This window comes from Rhea americana, unplaced genomic scaffold, assembly GCF_003343005.1.
Source record: "Rhea americana isolate MKP2758 unplaced genomic scaffold, rheAme1 scaffold_128, whole genome shotgun sequence".
Taxonomy (NCBI): Eukaryota; Metazoa; Chordata; class Aves; order Rheiformes; family Rheidae; genus Rhea; species Rhea americana.
The window spans coordinates 1,954,956-1,977,837 of record NW_028185350.1 but is presented as its reverse complement, the minus strand read 5'-3'; the positions used below and the strand labels follow the sequence as shown (position 1 = coordinate 1,977,837).

The 22,882-nt window shown below is 38.6% G+C and overlaps 1 protein-coding gene across 2 annotated transcripts in view; it reads right to left on the bottom strand.

The window, feature by feature from the left end:
* Positions 1 to 329: 329 nt before the first annotated feature.
* The window catches only part of SUDS3 (SIN3A corepressor complex component SDS3), a 26,214-nt gene continuing 3,661 nt past the window's right edge, over positions 330 to 22,882 (bottom strand). The window contains exons 1-12 of one of the 2 annotated variants that reach the window (XM_085326164.1): positions 22,722 to 22,876; positions 21,459 to 21,528; positions 20,411 to 20,466; positions 19,924 to 19,995; positions 17,647 to 17,666; positions 16,907 to 17,063; positions 14,419 to 14,514; positions 12,370 to 12,431; positions 11,499 to 11,520; positions 10,653 to 10,758; positions 5,231 to 5,315; positions 330 to 1,859 (exon numbers count right to left, since the gene is read on the bottom strand). In XM_085326164.1, coding sequence (XP_085182290.1) covers positions 1,761 to 1,859; positions 5,231 to 5,315; positions 10,653 to 10,758; positions 11,499 to 11,520; positions 12,370 to 12,431; positions 14,419 to 14,514; positions 16,907 to 17,063; positions 17,647 to 17,666; positions 19,924 to 19,995; positions 20,411 to 20,466; positions 21,459 to 21,528; positions 22,722 to 22,818 — 942 coding nt within the window. In that variant the 5' untranslated portion in view covers positions 22,819 to 22,876 and the 3' untranslated portion in view covers positions 330 to 1,760. Of the gene's footprint in view, positions 1,860 to 5,230; positions 5,316 to 10,652; positions 10,759 to 11,498; positions 11,521 to 12,369; positions 12,432 to 14,418; positions 14,515 to 16,906; positions 17,064 to 17,646; positions 17,667 to 19,923; positions 19,996 to 20,410; positions 20,467 to 21,458; positions 21,529 to 22,721; positions 22,877 to 22,882 lie in introns of those variants that run through there. The other variant, XM_085326165.1, reaches the window with a different exon arrangement.

The following is a 22,882-nucleotide window of genomic DNA, read 5'->3' as shown; positions in this document are numbered from 1 at the left end:
AAACTTGTCATACATGCAGAGAACGTTAAGTTATATTAAGTATGCTGTTAACCTGACAAAATACAGCCTGCTGCTTTCTACCTGACTAACTCTGAAGCAAAGATGGCATATTTTCAAGAGGTGGGAAAACAGACACCCTCTCCTCTTTCCCCAAAGCTCCAGATCTAGTTGAAACTCTAAACACAATAAAAATGTAAGACATCTCAGCCACACAGACAACACATCAGCAACTCAGCCATAACACTCCACACCAGATTCACGTACACACATCAGTTATTGGGATTTGACTGCCACCCAACTGCAGTAAGCAAAAGAAATGGAAACAGTCATTTAAAATATTCCATTTATCCAGATATGAAAGAAAGGCTAGACTGATGCTGAACAAGAAGGCAGCTCAAAAGCAAAAACAAAGTATGCCTCACAAGGTGACAGATATTGACAAATGCAGAAATTACAACTTTTTGTCCAGGAATCAAAAGGAGCACAAAGTCCATTTGCACAGAAGGCAAAAATCCAACAGTGCTGTCAGTGTCATGTAGTTCACATCAATGCAGTCACGCATGGCATTGGTGGTTTCTGCCATCAGCAAAAGACTGGGAATAAAGCAATGCCAGAGTCCAGAGGTTTTTAAACATCTTGAAAGGGAAGACATTGCTACCGCCACATGAATATTTTAACTCCTGTGCTACTGAAGGGAAAGTGTAGAAACCCAGTGCTATCTCTTGTAATTAAAATACCCTTCAAAGAGAAACCCTTATATGTCACTTAGGGAATTAGGGTTTCTGATATACACTAAGAGCATATCAACACAGTTTTCCACTCTGTATCAAGCTTGTCAGATACRAGAGATCCAGTATCTTACGCTAGTGTCATTCCAGCATGACCCACTACTGTCAAGACATCAATAAAGAAACTGATATTTACCTTCCATCACTCTACATACAGATGGTACACATACACACATATATATCATTCACATAGTCTCACTCCCTAGTGCAAAGTCCAATTAATCAATCCTTTGGTTTATACCTATCTGCCTAATTCAGAAAATCTATTGCAGCACAGACATACTCTCTGCTTGTTCATTAAAGGGTGTTTTAATGTGAAGAAGAAAGCAAGCCTTGAATTTGCCAAGTGTGACTGTTTAACAACATTAAAAACAACTGGATTTTCAGCAGTTTTTAAACTGTTCATATTTTTCTAAAAAAGCCTCAGCACTCAAGTCTTTAAAYTGTTCATCCAATAAAGCTGATGTTGTATGCCAGATGTTACAGATGCATCTCTCAGCTGCAGCTGAAAGCTGGCAGGATTAATTTCCTTTTGCCCAACAATCTGAGCTTTGCAGGAAAACAAAAATAAAGAACAAAATCTCAGATCTTGACAAGCAAAGTTTCTTTTTTCCATTGGTCTGATTCAAAACAAATGTTACGTTGTTTTCAACATACAAGTCCCATCTATGCATCACGAAACGATGATGAAGTCTGATGCAAAATCTTCTTAAATAGTCTCCCGAAATATAAAGAAAGCATACAGAAGCCTGAGGCATAGTCCAGAAACAGTCCAGGGTGGTGCTTGGGTATCRCTAAAGGTTTAAGGACTACTGGAGGTGATGTGGCCAGCCACAAACTGTCTCATAAGAGGTCATGACAGTGTTCTCTGCTGCTCAGAGGAGAGTGAACAGACTGTCATTCCCCRTTACAGGTTTGTCTATCTGTTTAAAAGAAGAAGAAAAAAAAACATACACAAGGCAGAGCATACAGTCATGCAGCTGATCGTCGACGAATCACAAACACACCTCGCTGCAGCTGTCCCAGATAGATTCTCATCTTTGTGCTGTCACTGGTTTTCCTCACCCAAATCTGCATATAAAGAGAAGAAAAAGGGGAGTAGRAGTTATGTGTTGAGGAGGAAAATGGTAAACCCTACCATAAGTAACGTGGAGACAATTAACTCCAAGTATCCTTACTGTCGCACTTTACAACTCTCAATTACTCAGGATGCTCAGCTGACTTGGCTTAACCTACCCCAGCCYTCACTTTAGGCATCTGCAACTCCAGTAGAAAAGCAAATAATGTTTCCACCTTTGCCACTTCAACTTCTTGTTCAAAACAGTCATGAAGGAAAAGAAAATAGTATTTCCAAGCATGATCAGGAAAGTAAAGTTTCCTTCTTGGTACAGTTTGCAACAGAACTCTGACACTAAGGTTTACCTAATCAAAAGCAAGTCTCTCTAAACCCACAGATCATAAAATTACCTATCCTGGGATTTGCTCAGACAAGTAACTATTAGTCAAATGAAAAGCATGTTCTGATTTTGTTCAGTGAAGCATTTCTCACAATATATTAAATAAATTGTATTTAAAGATAAAAGGATCTCCTTTTTAAATACCTGCACTGAAAAATTCACACAACGTGCGGAKATGCAGTATGTTTCAAAGGACAAAATAGCTTCCACAGAGGCAGCTATTCAGAGAATTTTTTAAAATAATGATTACTTTCAGTAAGTTTTGATTTTTGAAATACAGGTATTTGAGATCTAATCTTAGTAGAACTCTCCTGCTTTTAATCATTCTAATGAGTTTAAAACATTTAAATAAATGCATGAAAATTAAGAGTTTTCCAGTTCTTAGAACTAGAGTAKTTTAGTCCAATATTTTGTACCAATAAGGATTATAAAATTAGTATTCAAGTGTGAATTATCCAAAACTGTTCTTTTAGATATTGCATAAGCTACAGGCCTTTCAAGGAAGATTGATTTTACCAGCAGAACCCCTCAATATAAAATAAATGTAACCTTCGCCTGCATTTGCACTTCGTTTTTTTCCCCAGAGAAATTAAAATCTGTTTTTGTTGATAACCATCTCTCTATGGCATTTTACAAAAMGTTTGTTATGTTCTGCTAATCAGAAGAATTTGTAAGTTTAAAAACTTTATACAGAATAAATTTATATTTTTACATTTTATCAGATGGTATACTACTACTGTTAATTTTAACATTTTCTGGCAAGATTCATTTGGAGGGAAGTTTTAATTTTTTGAATGGCCATAAAACTAAAAGTACTTATTAACCTTAAAGTACGCTACACAGTTAAGAAAATAAAAAGCATCAAGACACGTTATGTATTTTAATCTGGTAACAACTATTAGTTCTAAAGAAGCGAAGAACATAGTGACCAGAAATAATCAAATTCATTTCCTAATTGCTTTTATTCCTAGATTGTAAGGGGAAAAATAAGCCTCCTCCTTTTTTCAACTTTCATTAAACTGACTCTGTTTAATAAATTGATGAGAAAAAACACTTYTCTGCACCTACTGAAGAATTTGTTGTCAAAAGGCAAAGGTCTGAACTGGTTCCACSTGCTTGGCCAATGACTTCCACTAGTGCAGTAATTTAACCTCAGTTTCCGAAACAAATACATTGAAAAAAAACACTTGAAATATACAGATTAATTTTATATRTGTAAGTACATATAGTATATATATAAAAATATACTAATTTCKAAATATATAGAATAAACAGAAATACATTCTGTTTAGATCTAAACATATAAACCAAGTTTTAAGGAACTTCGGCTGAATTTACTTTCAGTCTTTAAGTAGGATCTTCTCAGCTTAGTCTACTTGAGAAAGGCCTACAGTCAATTACAAAAATACAAGTCCAGTTCACGTAAACTGGTTTAGACCTTCATGCAAACAAAGATGCCTCTGACTAACCACATCCTTTTCTCATCCACAAGGAGGCAATTGTATGCCACACTATCTTTAATGTTCCCTGTGTTCCTTTAATGTCCTTCCTACTTTGAGCATTAATGGAAATGTTGCAGGAGAGAGACTTCATGCAAAGATTTTCAGTAAAGTTCCTTTAAATAACTTCCCTTTTTAGAAATGCTATTAAATTTTGACTCCAGTCTGCAGCTGGAGGTCTCAAATCTAGAGCCTGTCTTCTAGATTCTAAATTCAAGTAGGGCCCAGAAAAATCATAGTTTAACAACTGTGCCTTTGAACRTACTACAAAGTCTGAAGTGCATCCTGCAATCCTAAGAACATCTTCTCGTTTCAGTATCCTTTTAAGTATTTATCTCCCTTGCCTTTATATATTTGGAATGAAACACCGCAGGGAAAACACGTGCCACATCTCCTCCCCAACCTTCCAGCAAAAACCCCCTACCGTCTCGCTTTAAAATGAAATTCATGCAAAAATATTTAACAGATTGCAGTTTCTCAGGTTTCAGGCAAGCTGCTCCCAAAAGATTAAGAGATTTAAACAGTAATAACTTCAATCAAATTAGCAGTATTATTTTTTTCTAACACACCTGCTAGCACACTGCTATTAATTTATATAAATAACCAGCCACTGAGCCTAACAATTGCTATAGCAAAGAGAACAGTTGTGATAAAAAGCAAATCCCACATGCAACTGATTTTGTTGATAATAAAATATTTTCCCTTTACTGCCAAAACAAATTAAAGTCACTTTATTGGCTGATTGAAGAGGAGTTGAGTCTTGTTTCCTTCCTTGAACTGTTTGGAATCAGCAAGCAAAGAAAAGTCTGCTTCCTTTGCCCAGCTGATGCACTGCTCTAACATTAAGCGTATTTTGCAGCAAGATTCATATCAAATCTAGACACACACTTCTCAGTGTGCTTCTTTAAGTCTTATCAGCAGCCAAGAGCAAGTGGTCTCCAACAAACGACTCTCCCTCTCTAGCTCCCAAGCAGGCGATATGAATGCTGCTGGCTTATTTCACAACATACATATTCAGGTATGAACGTAGAGCCTTCTCTCCTTACGATAACTAAGTTTGTCACCAAAGTTTCTCCTCATCCTCTTCTGATTTCCCAGCAAGATTAATTTTTATTTTGCATTAACAACATCTATATTCTTAAAATAATGGAAATGAAACTTATAAATGCAGTGCCAAAAAGATGCAATATGCCTGTTCTCATTTTCTTGCTTGCTAAACTACTTGTAAAAGGTAGGCTCACTCTACAGAGAAACACAGCAAGTCTCTCACCTTCTCAAATCTCTCTTAAGAAGATTCAGTTTCATCTTAGATTCAGCTTCTTCAGACAAAGTAAGACACCCTTTCTAAAAGGATGAAGTTGCTCCCCAAGGAGTTTGTGTAGTAATAATGCTTTCCTCTTAGCCCTTACCAGACAGCTGTCTACCTGCCCGTACTGACTGACCCATTGCTTTTCACACCCCCACAAAACACAAAGCAGTCCACTACCTCGTTGGCGCCCACAGAACTGATCACACAGCTGATCTTAGTGTTCTCTTTAGACTCCAGATAAATAGCCTGGCTCTTGTGGTACCTGCAAGAAGAAAGATAAAAAAAAATGGAGAACAAATAAAAGCATTAAGCTGTCCAAAGACCGAGAGAACAAACAGTAATAAGATTTAAAGCCAGGAGTCTACAGGCATTTAGATAGAATAAATACGAAGTAGTCTTCTCTTCTTCCCCTCTCCATATTACCTTCCCCATCTTTACATAGCTGTGATCTGATCACACATGCACACTTTGCATTCAAATGTAGCCTTCTACTGTATGAAATTGCTAATGTACGAAGCTACTACAAGACCCTCTGTCAATTTGAATTCAATCCTCAACCCAGGTTACTTAAAACAGATTTCACGGTTGAAAAAGGCAGGGCAGAGCACCAAAGCACAAGATTGACACTGATTCACAACATGGCCCTGTTTCAAGRGTTAAATCAAACTAACCTTCTATGCTTTGGACACAAGATGGATTTTAGAAGAGTAAGTTTGTATTATCACTAATARAACATGACAAAGCACAGCATGGATACCGAGAAGTTGTTCATGTTCCGCAGGGCAAAATTACCAGAACACTGGTGCACACACACACACAATAAATAAAAAAATAAAATAAAAATCTGAAGTGTCCTCATCAGCTCAGGTATTAAACAGAGACCTCAAAAATGTCTAATACTTTTTAGCTGGGAGAATGTCCCAAATGATAATCTGAAACAGACACCAAAGAAGCCATCCATACTTGTTGTAAGCAGGTATTCTCTAAGTATAACCCAAGTTCTCTTAAAGTATCTTAAGTCATCCTATGTATTTTTTTTAGTGCGTTTTGTATAGAACAAACAAAAAAGCCTCCAAAATTCATAACTCGGAGTTCCTTGGTTTCATGGTCTTGCCTTCACACACTCACCGTGTCTCTGGTAAATACTGCACAGTATGTTAGATGAAACTCTTTGGTTTCTGCTTATTTTGCCTAGGAGAGCTCTGTAGGCAGAACTAGTTATACTGAAACAGCTTATTTGTGAGCGCATAACTTTAATCAAGAGAGCACCAAAATGCTTTATAGTCAAGAAAGCATAACTATATTTCTGCCTTTACCTCAGTCATGATGAGCTTCATATTTAACTGGGAAATCCGAGTTGCAGAGTCAATGCACTGAGATTTCCTCGGTAACTACTTAGTATTACCCGCAGCCCGACTGCCTGACAGCCATTTGTCAGAAAGCATGGATTTGCATAATCTGTACAGTTATTTCTACAATAACCATATCATAAATACGGAAGTCCTTCAACAACTTATTCCATAAACTCTTTTGACTGGCTCCTGCACTAAGAATTTTCACACCGTTTACCAGTAACAAAAGCAATAGTGCCTGCTTTCAGCCTTTCAAACAAACTAATTGCCAAAAGGCTAAGTTAGCTTAAAAAAAAAAAAAAAAAAAAGAGAGAGAGAGAAAAGAAAAACCCAAACCCTCTCGTCTTCAGACATTTGTTCCTAGTCATTACTCTCTCCCCCTCCTTTTAACAGGCAATCAGCAGGTTCCAGGGTAATACAATAACAGCAATAGTCTGAGCAAAAACCTCAGTTGGAGCCCAGATGGTCATCAATTGGCATAAAGGAAACAGCACAAGATGCTACAAAGCAGCCCTCACCACGTTAAGAGACTAAAATCTCAGTCCAGTCACGATGTCCTGTGAATGCATAAGCAAGGAGAATTGATGATCTTGGTACAAGCAGTATGCAAACTTCAGAGTGCAAAAGACAGCACTGCAGATGTCAGCTCTCAGAATGAGATCGATGTGGGTATAGATAATGAAATAGTTTTTTTTTAAAAAAAAAATCAAAGCTGTTTCTTTCCAATTTCAGTATCAGTGAACTCCAAAGCTARTGACACACATGAAGCCAGCTTCAGCTCCTAGATTTCACATCACAAGTGACTGTCTGTCAGTTAATCCATGCTAACTATGCACGGCAAAGGTAAGGTAAGAGGGTTAGATCAGCACTTCTTCATTGAATAACTATCTTAAACTGTCTCACGCTCYGTGTGTGCAGACACAAGTCAGCTGAAAGCACAGTAACCCGGTACATCGCAGTAACAGGTTCATGTCTCAGCCCTTTGCTCGCTGACAGCTTATACATCCTCAGAGGAACAACAAGGGGSTAGAACTTAACAGGGCAAAACAGTTTAGATTGAAGATGAAAGGAATTTAAGCTGGCTTTTGAGAGGGAAKGAAAGCACCAAACATCTCTTGCTTTGCAGTAGGGAAAGTACACCAATATCAGACAAGTGTTTCGAGGGAAGTAGAAATTAATTCTACTTTCTGTTAAAAAACATTTTGCTGAAAGGCTAATCTTAAGTCTTTTCCTGGAGATGCAGTTAATCAAAAGAAAGCCATTGAGAAGTGGAACAAAAGACAAAGCTAAATTATAAAAAGTGTAGCTATGAACCTCTTTCAACTTTACAGTTCAAGTCAGTGGGCTACCCTTAAGGAATCAAAGGAATGAAGCCACTGACAGAATGCTCTCCTCTCCTAAAATTCACCACAGGGAGTTGCATCTTCTCAGTAGTGTTTTGCAGTCAACAGATCAAAAGATTGAAAAAAAAATTGCTCTAAATTATTGTATGCAGACAAAGCTAAGAGCAAAAGGAAAAAAGTTATTTTACAGTAAACCGCAATTCAGGATGGGTAGGCCACAAACCGAGGACAGCAAAGTGAAGTCTAACTCCACGTCCGTTTGAAATTCCCTCCACAAAGAATCTATTTTGGAGTTATGCTTGCAAAATGCCTCTATAAGGCCTGAGAGAGTCCTTTACTAGCCTTAAACACTCACTGCTTTGAGATAAGGGCCCTTCACGGCTCCTGCCAGGAAACAGAAAAAGTAGCCACTCCTGAGCTGTCAGCTTCATTATTTCTGGGGCTTGCAGCTTTAATACATGTCAGAAAAAGTTACCCACCCACTATCAAGAGTTACTTTGTTATTTTAAAATATCAGCTACTTTACAGAAGTACTATTACTATCAATCAAAAACTAAGCAGGATTATTACAGTAAAAAATGTAAAATACTTATCTTAAAACAGCATAAGAACAAGCAGGAGGGAAACACAACAACTAGAATTCCTGACAGCAAGAYCTCATGACAACTAAATTCAACAAGATGAAAATACCTGTTCAAGTGTCTTATGTCCCACTCACACACCTTTCAGAGAGAGCTTGGGACTTCAAGAGATTCATCTGGGCTCACCTCAAGCTCACCTGAGTTTCAATTCAGTGACAGTTTTACTGACCAAGGACTCTAGAAAACTTCTTGCAATCCTACTTTTTTGAGCATTACACAATATTTCAGTTATATGCACACTTAAAAATTCAAGAAAATAGTTTATTCATTCAAAGATATCCTAGAGGAGAAGATACTGGTTTTACATAAAAAAAAAAGTTCTGAAAGCAAAAATAGCTTCATGAATTTGTGTAGCCCAGTAGCCTGTTCATGTTTACTTTCTGCTTTACGCAAGCTGAAGCTCCAGGCAGTTTTTAATCAGAGCTGTATACATTCAACCCTTGATGAAACTTCAGTGCCAGAAGACTAGCAAAAGGAAAAAATGACTAACTGTGCAAGACAGCTGTTGTGTAGACAAGACCTTTTGATGTACCATCTTTAGTAAGAAAACCACAGCCCTGTCTCTTGTTATTTCAAGCTGCTGGGACACCAAAGTAGGCTACAAACAAGCACAAGGCTTCCAAATTGCTATCTGCTCAGGTACAAGACTGCCCTCTTGATTATCCAGTTTTGCACGTCTCACAGATTAAGACCTRCCAAGATTTTTGTGGAAAATTAAACATTTTCCTTGTGTTTGGTGAGGCTTCCACAGCTATAACCCCATAAAAGTTACAGAGCTAAATTCCATTAGCAATTCTGAAGATCTTAKGCGTGGGCTTGATATTTAAAGGTTATTTGTTTTTTGTTATTAGAAACATTTTTCATTCTACTCATCTGGTGCACATTTCTGCCACCTTGTGGAACAACAGTAGCGTAGTACAAAGCAGAACACAAARACTCTAGTACTGCCAGCAGCTGCTGTATCTGCAATCACAGAGTAACTTGTTCAACTTATTCATCAACGATGTGGAYGAGGGGACAGTGCCTCCTCAGCAAAGCTGATGATGATACCAAGCTGGGAGTGGCTGATACACCTGAGGGCTGTGCTGCCATTCAGAGAGACCTGGACAGGCTGGAGAGCTGGGCGGAGAGGAACCTCCTGAGGTTCAACAAGGGCAAGGGCAGAGTCCTGCACCTAGGGAGAAGTAACTCCATGCACAGGYTGGCAGCTGACCTACTGGAAAGCAGCTCTGTAGAGAAGGACCTAGGACTCCTGGTGGACAAGCTGACCATCAGCCAGCAATGTGCTCTTGTGGCCGGGAAAGCCAATGGTATCCTGGGGTGCAGTAGGAACAGTATTGCCAGCAGGTCGAGGGAGGTGATCCTGCCCCTCTACTCAGCCCTAGGGAGGCCTCATCTCCAGGACTGTGTCCAATTCTGGGCTCCCCAGTATGAGAGAGACATAGAGCTACTGGAGAAAGTCCAGTGTAAGGGCTACGAAGATGATCAGAGGACTGGAGCACCTCTCCTCTGCGGAAAGGCTGCAAGAGCTGGGCTTGTTTAGCCTGGAGAAAATTAAGAAGGGATCTTATCATGTCTATAAGTACCTGAACGGAGGGTGTCAAGGGGATGGGAACAAACTCTTTTCAGTAGTACCATGTGACAGGCCAAGAGGCAATGGGCAAAAATTGAACCAYAGGAAGTTCCACCTGAACATGAGGAAGAACTTCTTTATTGTGAGAGTGACAGAGCAGTGCAACAGGTTGCCCAGAGACATTATGGAATCCCCTTCTCTGCAGATACTCAAAAAACCACCTGGGTGCAACCCAAAAACCCCAGGGTCTTTGTGACCCTGCTTGAGCAGGAGGGTTGGACTAGATCTCCAGAGGTCCCTTCCAACTTCAATCATTCTGCGATTCTGGATCCAGGCTACCTGGATGCACAGCTATATAACACAGCATTTGTCAATGGCCTTCTTACTTAACATTAGGTTTGACAAGAACATTTTCCCAGTGTCACAACCAATCTCACAGAAAAGATTTAAGCATCCTGTCATTCAAGCCATTAGTTCCTGCTGAGAAAGTTTATCAATTCTAACAGATTCATTATCACTTTTGATTTACAGAAGTACCAACAACTAACCCTTGGAGGAAATGGCTAACCCCTGCCCCAAAATATTTTGTCCCTAAATTTTCTCTTGAAAGCAACTTCTCTCCATGGTCTTTTTTCTCTTCGTAACTCAGGGCTCAGACTAATCAGACAACACAAATTTACCAGGACTTACCATCTTTTATCATAGTAGAGTTTTCCATCTTCTATCCGGGCCTCAAACCGCTGTGCTGGAGACTCTGCTGGTGTAGCTGGAAGGTGTTCTGGAGAGGAGGGAGAGGCTGAGAATAGAGGAGAGATCCAGTGTTTAAACACTAGCACGTGTCCACCACACAGCAGCGTATCTGACACGCAGCAGCGTATCTGACTGCAGAATCAATTACTAAGGTCACATTAAGCAGAAATAAGCATGGCACAGAAAGCTGGAATTTTGTGTGTCTATCAGCAAAGTGCTCTGTTTGGATGAATAATTTAACTTCTGCTTTGCATATGAAAACACTGATATACACCTGGAATATAACATTCACCTGAAAAAACATTGATTGGTAGGGGACAGACGAGATTTTTTTTTTTTTTTGATTGATTTATTACAAAGGAGTAAAACACAGTCAGGATTACTTAAGCAAGTTAGTACTGTTCCATTCTCATATAAATTGTACAGACATCTAGAAGTTAGATGCACAAGACCAGAAGTTTTCAGTCTCTTCATCCACCTGACAATTAGGTAAGCCACCCAGATGCATCAGAATACAGTGAAAAAAAACTCCAAGCAGTAACTCTTTACACAGATAACTTGGTGTCATGGYGAACCAAATGTTTCAGGCAGCTACTGAGATGCACATGGCTCCCTACCCACCCCCAAACTTTAGGGCGGTGGAAGGGACTTTCACATAGCACCTGCCTGCCACAGTAGCTACACAAAGAAYGTATGTCAACAACTACATAGTCAAAAAAGTCTGTAATAAAATATTGTTCAAAACAATCTGATTGCGAACAAATTTTACTGCAATTGTTAACTCACCTGGTCTCTTGGGTGATTTAAGCTACATGAGAAGAGAACAGAAAAACATTAGAAACTGGACATGAATTTTATACCATAAAAGTCTGCAGTAATAATTTCAGATAGTTTTATCTCACATAATTTTTAACACATTGTTAAGTGGCATAACATAACCAGAAGAGTATGCTGTGAACAGCCAAAGAGATGGATGACCAGAATCATGATACCAAAGGTCTAGAAATTGAACTTCTTCAGAACACTCAGATAATTCATCAAAACAAATCAAAACCATCTAACATGATCCATTATTTGAACACAATTTGACATTTCTTGGGGAACACACTACATAGCATCTAAGTCATTAGACAGACCTCAACAGATGGCACTAAAAGCACACTGCACTACCATCTTCAAAACCCCTTAATGAGTACCTTCTAACGTAAGAAAATACATATGCCATCAAGTGCCTTCAAGTCTTTAGCAAGAAAGCAGTAGGATAATCAAGTCTAGCAAAACTAACCACCCACTGCACCCCATCCAGTTGCTGAAGTATCTGTGACAGTGAGAAGGGAAAGAAAAAACAACCCAAAGACCTAAAACAAGGCAGCCTGTGATYTCACAGAAAAATGTGCTAACATCTGTTCAGCCATGCGGAGGAAGAGAAACTCCTTCAGATAACTCATCGCTTGCTCAGACAAAAGGTAACATTTTAGATGACAGTCATTTTAATTAGGTTAATTAAGCCTATTAATATAAGAAGGTGGAGATACCATCTCGCTGAATCTTTTATCGTGTTACTTCAGAAAGCTTGTTGGAATGAAGCAGCACCACATCCCAGTACGAAAAAAAAAAAAAGACGGATAGCTCTGGTCTCTTCCAGGAAAAGCATTACCTTATTCAGAGTTCTCAGGTCCTCCATTATTTGCTCATCAGTCAACAAATAATTTAGCTGAGGTATCCAGAATTAAGGTTCCCATAAGCACTTGACAAGTAAAGCTAAAAAAAATAAATTGTCAATAGCATTTCACTTGACTAAGCGAAAAAAGAAAGTTTCTGTACAGTTACATAAGATTTTAACACCTGCTGTTACACTTAGACTTGTCATATGAATTAGTACAAGTCATCTCCACAAGGCCTCGAATACTGCAGCAAACAATTCAAAATGATTTTAACTTATTCAGACATAACCTTCGATAAAAGCCTTTAAAGCACTGACATTTGCTTTATAAAGGCATCAGACAGTAGCATTTTCATTTTTTTAATCTTGCATTGCTGTAAAATACAACCCACGTGAACCGTAACAGAGTCACTTCAGATGTTGTACAATGGGGCTGAATGCCACCCAAACCTAGAAAAAGAAAATCAGCAATTTGCAACTCAGTAGACAGGAACAGGTGGATAGGGAGACAAGGGGGAAAAAAAATCCCCTCAAACCACCACCACCACCAAAACAGAAACAGAAAGTGAAGCCAGTGGCACAAAACACAGAATCACATGGATAAGGCCGAAGAACCTCACCTGGGAAACGTAACAGAAAAAAGAGCTCTGAAACTAAAGTACAGTTTAAAAAAACGCAGAACATAATGTGTTATACTCTTATTAGAGCTCTACTGCCATTGTGTGTGGCATCATAATCACATTTTCCTGTTTCTCTTTCTAAAGCTTCTCTCTTTCGGGTTATATCTCACAAGAAAATCCTACCTACACAGAAGGAAAACAATACAGACAAAGCAGCGGACTCTTTTGCCCTCTTGAATCATGGCATCTCTTTAAAACAACCCTTAAAGAGAAAATATTCCAAGTGTTAGGCAAATGAAAGCTAAAAACAAACACCAGGCTGTATTTTAAGGATTTGAATTCTGACAGAATTCATCCTTTCCCCCAGTGAGAAAAGGCAAATAGAGTTTCATACTGTGGCTGCTGTATCATGCTCAATTAATAGATTATGTTTGCTATAAAACTCATTTACTTTGGATGAGATACTAGCACTAATAAAAGAGATATCTCTTTTAGAAAGAGTGAGCAGAATCTCCAACTAGAAAGAGCTTAATTAAAACTGGAGATGCGTGTACCATCCTGCATGAACTTCAGTTCAAGGCTTGATATAGCCTTCAGAAATTGAGAGCCACTCAGAAGTCACAAAATAGGTTCTTTAATCTGATTTAAGCCAAACAAGTTTGGAATCTAATAAGCCCCTGCCAAGCAAATATCACTGCTTTCCTTTCCAGGGGAATTAAATATACAAATAGAAAGTGTGTCTATCACTGCAAATAAGCCAAGAAGATATTTCCAAAAGGTAAAGAACATTTTAATTACAAGAAACATGCAACAAAGCAGGAGAGAAGGATTAAGTGCACATCACCACCTCTTTCTCATGCAATATAAAAACAAGGATTTCCACTCATTTTGTATTCAAAGAACAAATCTAGCACTCCTTGCTTTTGCTATACACCTCTTTGGCTTAGAGATCTGAATCCTCCATCAAAAAGGGAAACCTAGTTTGATGTAACAGATATGATCTTTCTGGCAAACATTTTGAAGTGAAAAAAGCTTTAGCTTATGTAAAACACCATTTACTATCTATGGAATCAACTACCTCAATATTTATATATAATGGTCTTATAAAGTTTTGCCTTACTGAAAAAATTGCCAAAAAAAAATCAAAGTAAACACTTGGGAGGAGGGGGGAGGAGAATATAATCAAACAAGTCATCTCCAACTGTGAAGCTGAGGTTAGGATACTCTCTTACCAAGAGATCTCTGAAGACTGGTTGTACTGTATTACTTTATCACACATTATACATGACAAATYGCACTTCAGTATTTCCTAGATTAAAATTTGATTCTAGCACCTCATTCTCTTTCCTGTTAAAAAAAAAAAAAAAAAGTAGCACGCTGGCTTAGAGTACAACAGCCCTTCAGTGAGTCCGTAAAAGGATATCAGGGGCAGGTTTCCTCCTCTTGTCTGGGATAGGAACTGGATCATTTGGTCGCCGCCTCAGTTTCCTTGTCATGATAGGTTTCACTTCCATAGAATCTGTAAAGTAATAAAGTTGGAGAGCTGATAAGACCAGAAAGAGAGAGTAAGAAGCAGCAGTTTTTTGCACAAGGCACAAGGAAAATAACCTTTATTGTTTCGTACAGAAAATTGAATTTTTTCATGATAGCTTCCAGCATCCAAACTGGAGCTGCTGACATTGAATACTAGTTCTTTCATACTAGCTCACCGTTCAATAACACAGAGTTGTGATGCCATGGTTACAGCTTTCGCTGTCTGAAGTCGCACAGCTGTTTCAGGGGCATTTCAGGCACAAGTAACTGAAGCACAGCGATGCTACAAGGACTCTGGACAAACTTCTTTCATACCAATGTCACATACTTGCTTTTAAATAGATCTTCTAGAAGGCAAAGTTCATGAAGTTCTTTTGTAACAATACTTGAACAGGGAATAGCATGTAAAACATCAAAAAAGCAAATCAATTGCTCACTTACTCTTTTTTCCAAGGTGGAGAACAGTTTTGTCAAAGGAATACCTTTAACTACTGCATTCAAGACTAATACAAATCTGCTGGAGTTATTTTAAATGCAAACAGTATTCAAATCCAGACAATCTAAAAAAGTTTCAAGCTATGGTTAATGAAATGAACCTAACCACTAACACCCATAGCAACAGTTAATAATGAGTTGTAGCATATGGACTGGGCAAAAAGAACCTGTCTAAAACTGAAGCACAAGCATCATCACCGAGTAATTGAGATTTGTGGTTTGTCCAAGTGTCTACACATAGTAGAACTGAACTGCTCTACTTTGACAGACCCTCACAAACCATACTTTAATTTACAAGGGCACCTTGAATTAGCAGGAAAGAGCAAGTGATCACATATTAAATACTAAACCCATCTCACCTTCCCTTCAGTGCGCTCAGAATTTACCGAATTCTGACTGAGTTAAGACAACCTGAACCACATCCTATGCAGTACTTAGTCGAGAGAAAACATTTTTGGCTCCCTCTGTATGCTAAGACTTTGAGCAGCTATGCATGTTCAAAACACAAATTACTTTTCCCCTTATCTCAAGGGTGAACAAGGATGACCATGCTGCGCATCAAGGGAAGAAATACGATAAAAGCGTAACAAAATACCACCCACTGAATGGCTGCCAAAGGAAACTTTATCTCTATGATTCAAAGCTGAATTTGGAAAAAAAAACAAAAAACAAAAAACATTAACAGCCCTGCAGATACTAAAAACCTAACTTACTGGGTTGAGAAGGCTAGCTTCCATGAATCTGCTAAGACTAATTTACAAAAGAGCCTCAAAAGAGGGGTTTGAAGTAGTTACTCGAGTGGATATGCAGCCAAGCTGATAAGGCTTTTTCACCATTTAAAAAAACTAATTTCAAAATGAGTTTTCACTGATCTGTTCTCTATATGGCTTAAAATGGGAAATAAGGCAAGAATATATTTTTTCCCTTTATCTTAGCATCCTGATATTAAAAGGAGGCTAAGGCAGAAATTCCGTACACAAGCTGCTCTTTTCTGTAGCCCATTCCTCATCCAGTTGTAGAAATTGGGCATTTCTACAAAATAACTCCTTTTATTTCTCCTCCTCTGCTACTCAGTCTCCCATTAGCTCTGTAAGTAGGAGTTTTTAAATCCTAACATTAACAGCTGCCACAGTGCTAGGGAAATTGGAGTCCTTCAGATTTTTAGAATATAGTTACTCAGTTTTCCAGAGGTAAGATCTAGTCAGATACTTATCCCCTGACGAAAATCTACTAAAAAGGCTGGTACTGCATGCCATGTTAATCAAGAAAGATAAGCACAGCATAACAATAAGAAAGTTAAATGCATTGACAATTTTCTAAAGTCAGATTAGACTTCATAAACCTCTTTCTCTTAAATCAGAGATACAGCACAGGGGGTATATCAAAACAAAAACCACACACGTTTCAGGCTTTGCAACACATTCCAAGAAGGAAGAACCCCATGATTGTACCCCAGATAAATCCCCCAATCTTCCATCAGTAAAACTACAGAAGGCAGACAGCCATTCAGGTGCACCAATCCACTACTACTACAGCTTCAAATCCTAGTAACTGACTAGAGACTGTGCAACAAAAATCAAGGAATTTTCTCAACAATTTCTTCCCTTCTGAAAGCAAAAATCTAAATGAGAAAGCTTACCTGCTCTGCTACCTCCCTGACACTATTTTGAATTGCAAGTTGATATTTCAGGTCAGTATATTTTATTCTAAACTGTGCTGTCCACTAAAAAGACCACAAGTTCACGTTCTACATCTGCTGGTATTTGGAAAGTTTTAAGGCCTCCACGCTAACTGTCCATATAGAAGTGTAAAAGTAGCAATGGTGGTTTATTTCTAAGCAGTAACAAAATTGGGAAAGAAAGAKATGTTTATCTTGTTTTTACCTCCTGTTAATTCCATGGTTAACTTTTCATTCTCAATCATCTTCTTTTTCTCTTCCAACTCTGCAATCAAATTTTCTTTAAGTTCAATTTTCTTATCTTCAAACTCCTTTGCGGCAGCCTTCTTTTCCTTGACATAATTCTTCTCCACCTGATCAGTCTAATGCAAACCAGAAGAAAAAAGGTTTAGCTAAGGAACAGATATCTCTAGTCTGACATTGCAAAAGCTCTCTTTCAACTGCACTATTCTGATCAGATTCTCAATTGAAAACTACAGTCAATTCTGAAAAGTATCAATGGTTAAATAACCAACAGAAACGTGTTTAAAAATCACTAAGTAAATACTACTACATTGGTGAAAAGAATTGCTTCATTTTAAATGCATTTTAATGTTGCATAATATATCAAGACTCTAGCGAAGAGCTCTTCCGATCTACAAAAGCATTATCATTTATTACCTTAAACATGCTCCTTACACAATTCAATCACACAGCCACCATGCTGCAGTCCCAGAACAGATTTCTTTTAATTCTATTTTAATGACAGAGTTACTTGAGGTAGCATCAATAGCAGGCTGTACTATATCACAGCTGTAATAACACTACTCAGATGAAGAAAACTTCTTTAACTCTTCTATGAAAACAGGCACAAGTACCAAGTTGATGAAACAGTAGGTTTATACCCCTCCCATTCAATTAATACGTATTTTCAATTAATATGTATTTTCATAAATTAATACTTACTTCCAGCTGGAGGAAAAGTTCTGAAAGACAAGAGAGACCTAATTTATTACCTTGAAAGATGCACAAAACTACTTTCCCAGCATTTTTAAATCATTCAGTACTGCAGCYAATGGAGTCAGAAAATTAAGGAGTGTACATACTCATACTCTAGTCTCATTTTGCAATTTTACAYTGAAATCTTACACACGCACAAAAATATAAATCCACAGGAACACATTGTTAGTTGAAGTTTTCTACAGGTCCTTCAAGCAGAGTGGCAAAGGTTACACAGCATAAGTCATTATTACACATTTTGGTTCAACTCAGCTAATATTCRTAGCAGTACTAAATACGTAGTCAGTCTTTCCTTCAGTTTAATTCTCCTCTGCAATAAGTCAATGCAAGATGTAACTTTTCAGAGAGAAGCTTGAAACATAGCTGGATCTATGGCTGGCARAGAATCAGAGTTTAAACCAATTTCATGAATTCCAGTAAGAACTGGCTCAGAAATAATTCTGCAGCATTTAAAACATTATTTAATTTGCACATGGGTTTTCAGGCTGTTTATATCTAAAAAACAAGCAAGGAATATATTACATGTTGCTTAAGTTCTAGCACATGACAATGACTTGGTTAAAGTCAGACACAGGGATGAGGCAGATGGATTTATGGGTGTGGAATAGTCCTACTACCAATGTTGGTGAATAGAATTGAATCCCTCCTGTATTTCCTGGAGGAAACACTGCCAAAACAAAGTTTTTACCGAAGGCTCTGACAAGAAAAGCAAACGAAGGCACTTTTTCAGTCCTCAAATCATCATATTTTAGCAGCATACTAAGCTTTGGCAATATCTAAAATAGATAAAATTCTATAAAGATCRTAGACTTCACATATGTGTTGGAGAAGCCTCACAGTGCAATTACACCTCTTCTCCCCCTCTTTAAGGGTAACTTTTTGTATTGGAAAGCCACTTCAAATTCTGTCTACAGAGATGATAAAAATCAGGCATAAGAAAAATCAAATCTTTTGCTTACAAAGGGCTCTCATTTGAGAAAGTGAAATAGTATTTCTRTTATCAAGGTAATCAAACATAGGCAAATCTAAGTAGTTGGCTTAATCTGTGTGAAATTCACAAAAAACAAATCCCACACCCCTCAGCATCAAAACACAACCTAAAAGACCGCTCTTCCTATAGTACAAGGCAGCCGGATTTTTACTGTAAAATTGAAAGTTATCACAATCTGCCCTCCCGTGGAAGAAATATGCTGCTGCAACATTGGTCCTTGACAGACAAAATACAAATCCGTGCTTAGTCTTAATATTATCAGAACATCCTAATATTAGTAGGACATAGCTCAAATCTCCATGAAATTCATCTCAGAAGCCAGATTTCTGTTAGCAAGAAGGGAGTTCAACTCACTTRAATTTCTCAAGCAAATCCTTTACCTTCCTAAGCACTTTTAGAAAGATACAACTTGATTCTCATAAAACTGCCACCGCCTTTTTGTCATATTTCTCAGTGTAATGGCCCAGGCATTACAAGATTTCATCCAACTCTTTAAAAGAACAGTTGCATTTCCTATTTCCATTCAAAAGCTTCTAAAAAAGGCCCTGCTTCATTATCCAAGAGCAGAGCCTACTGGAGAAAGAACAAGCAAGGTGGAAGGAAGGCAAATGGATCCAATTCCCAAGTCACTTCTCTGTTGTAGCATGGCAGAGGCTAACTGAAAGGGTTGAGAGCTAGGCACTTGAAAAATTAACTCGAGCCTTTGCTCCTAAAAGAGAGCCAGGACACAAAGTATCAGCAGCCCACTCAATGCCACAGCTGTACAGAACAGTCTCAGCAGCAAACTCTCTATATTGTTCCAGAGCATAAAACAGACCTTTGGGAAAGCATGAAGTCCTAACTTTCTACTCCTATGAATAGAAGGAAAGAACAGTCCTGAATCTTTAAGCGAGTTGCACAAAAGAAAATCATGGACTAGGCATGATGTCCAGTAAAAATGAAGCATTTTTACTTGTTCTGTTTCACACCGATGAGGACCAAAGCTATTTGTTGGTGTTTACTAAACACTCAGCAAAAAAAAGCTGATGAAGAAAATCACGACAGATTCTGTCATGCTTCACATATCCTCAAACAAAAGGCATGCTATCCAAAAAGAGATAGAAGAATCCTTGGTTCCTAGAGAAACCTGTTCTTTAAAGGGTAAAATCATCATTATTTTTCTTCAGATCTTAGGGAAAAAAAAATGTGAAGGACAACCTGCATGCAGCTTCTCAGACAGAAGTGCTGCTTACCTGCATTCCGTATCCTCTCTTTGTACTGCTGGTCCAGTTTTTTCATTCTTTTCTGATATTCCTGAAGAGTACCTAGTTAAAATAGATTGTTGATTCTCATTGAGATTTTATGTTTCCTCACATTAGATTTTCAAGCAGTCTTAAACTACTAAATACTAATGCTTGGAATCAAGAATCTACAGCTCAAATTTCCCTATCTTGATAAGAATGTTCCCCAGTTTTTTCAGAAAGGACACAGGCTACTCAGTTTAAGAAATGCTTATTTTAGTACACAGAGGCTTACATACAAACATGTATGGTAGGAAAGAAGCATCAGAAGTGGCTGACATTTATCAGTGAAGAGGACAGACTGAGAGGCAACATCTAGTCTGCAAAGGATGCTACTTATATTGTTCAAAATCCCAGTACTTCTGCAACTTCAAGCCAKTTTTCAGTATGAAAAGTGCTGAAAATTGTTTAGAAAAAAGCTACCCCCTTCAGAGCTTACCTTCCTGCAATTGTTGTAATTGCCTCTTAAGAGATGCCAGTTTGTCCTGATACATCCTGAAGAGAGAGCGAGCGAGAATTACATAAAAAATGAAAAACAAAAACCAAAGACGGTTTATTTCACCATTTGTTTATGTTATGTGTTTACCCTGAATTAAGAACTTTTCAGAAGAATTCCAGAGAACAAAAAACAACAAATGAAAGAGTAWCGTTCAATTCAAAAACCCTACAGCCCCATTGATTTTGCAACACATTCAAATTAATTATTTTGGGAACCATTATGGTAGAATTATCTTTTTTATGAGGAAATCTAACACGACACCAGGCACTTCACAATAGAARCATTCTGCCACTTTGTCAGATCTTAATATTTGTGTATTAGTTCCCTTCTTACAAAAACAGAAAGCATTTCCTCAGCTACAGAGGACTTGAAGTCATAAGCAAGCGTCCCCCAGCACCCACATCAAAAAAAGCTAAAAGCAAGTCTGAAAGCACTAGGAACAGATTTTGTATTTCTCTTCTCACACATCTGCAGTTTAATATAGGCTGTGTCTTCATGACCTGTACACAAACATGTTTCTGCCAGTAAGTAAGAACATAAAATGCTGCAAATAGCTTCTCATGATTTTTAAGTGCATTTCAAGTCTCCAAAGTGTTCATCTTCTCRGACATGGCTGGCACTTTATTGTTTAAAGGATTTTAATAGATAATTTGCTTTTCCTTTGGCTTGTATCTGGTAGGTCCTGTGTTTTATTTAAAAGATCYTTCTGCAGAGGGATTAATTTGCAGCAAAAACGAGCTCTCAGAAACTCCCAGAAATCTGCACCTATTTTGTTTTTCAGAACAGTAGCAGTGCTTAGTTTCCTGACTACATATGGAACAGAGGAAATAAATAAAAGAAACAATAAATATGAGTACATGGACTCATTAACTATTACATTGGAGTAGGAACTTAAAAAAAATCCCTAACTCTAGCCTAAAAGCTTCTGCAGAGTTTTATACAATGAAAAGTAACTCAATACTTTGTTTTATTAGAACAGGTTACATACTGTTCTTTCATTTCTACAAAGTCCTCTTCCTCATGTTTTGCCAAGTCGGTTTCACTAGCGTCCTCAGTATCTACAAGAGGTAAAGAATGATTTRTTAAAACTAGAGTAGTATTAAAAAACAAAGAAATCAATCATTAAAAAAAAAAAGAGCATTTTTATTTCAGATACACAACTTGACAGGCCTCTGGAAAGATTAATTCAGCAGTGAATTGAACCATCTCATCTGTTTCCTGCAAGTTGCCCCATATAGATCTGCTCGTAGGYTCACAGTGAGGCTAATGTCAAGTTTGAACAACTTCAGCTTAAGAAACCCTGGCAATTTCTTCCCAGTTTAAGACAACAGATTCTACATTACTGCATACAAATAATAAGGTGAGATAGTAATACAACCCAAAATCTCTGAAATGCATTTCATAAGGAATATAACACTATTAGGTGCCATTACAGCTTGCAAAGATAACAAGTTACTTCCTACAACCTGGACTTGACATCTCAGGTACACATTTCACAGATGTATTTCAACATTTTGACATAAGAAAGACTCACAAATACATAGACATAGCCCCAATTTTACTAACAGATAACTATAATTAAAATAAATTAACRTGACACTGCCATTTTTCTATTATTCCTTTTTAAGGTTTCTAATTTTGAGACTAAGTAGCCAAGAATTAGTTATCCTTCTTTTTCCAGTGAAAGCCAGATTCTCTAGAGTAAAGATTGACTCGAAGGCTACAACCGTAAAGCCTAAACTACAGTTATACTCCCGATAATGGCGGGGGGGGGCGGTAATCAGTCTTTTAAATCCAGTCTTTCTCAGATTTTTCTTAAATTACAAACAAATGGTCTTAACATAAATAAGCTTAAGGTAAAATTAACACATCAAAAGAGAAAGCAAAGTGTTTTAACTGAACGAACAATTAAACASCTGGGTTATCATAAAGAAAGGGCTCCCGTGCTCGCTTTGCTCGTGTACAACTGCCGAGAGCAGCCCCCGCTGAGCAGGGAGCAGCCACCTGCGCACGGAGCTACGCCTCCGGCCCTGCCTCCGGCCCCTCCCCAGGCCGGAGCGGGCTCCCAGGGCAGCAGCCCCCGCCGCGCCGCGCCGCGCCGCGCCGCCCCCTCCCACCACCTCTCTTCCCCCGCGGAGCCCGCTCAGCTCCGGCTCCCCACAGCGCAGCCCCACGCTTGGTTCCTCGCTCTGCAGCCCCCCCCGCCCCGAGTCCAGGTCACGGGCCCGCAGCGGCCCCCTGCGCTACCGACCCTCGTCGGAGTCGCGGGCCCGGGCGCTCCGCTCGCCGTCCTCCTCCTCGGCGCTCTCCAGCTCCTCCTCCTCGTAGTACTCGGGGCCGGGGGGCATGGCGCCGGCGGGCGCCCCAGGCGGGGCAGGGGCCGGCGGCGTGGCAGAAACCAGCCCGGCCGCG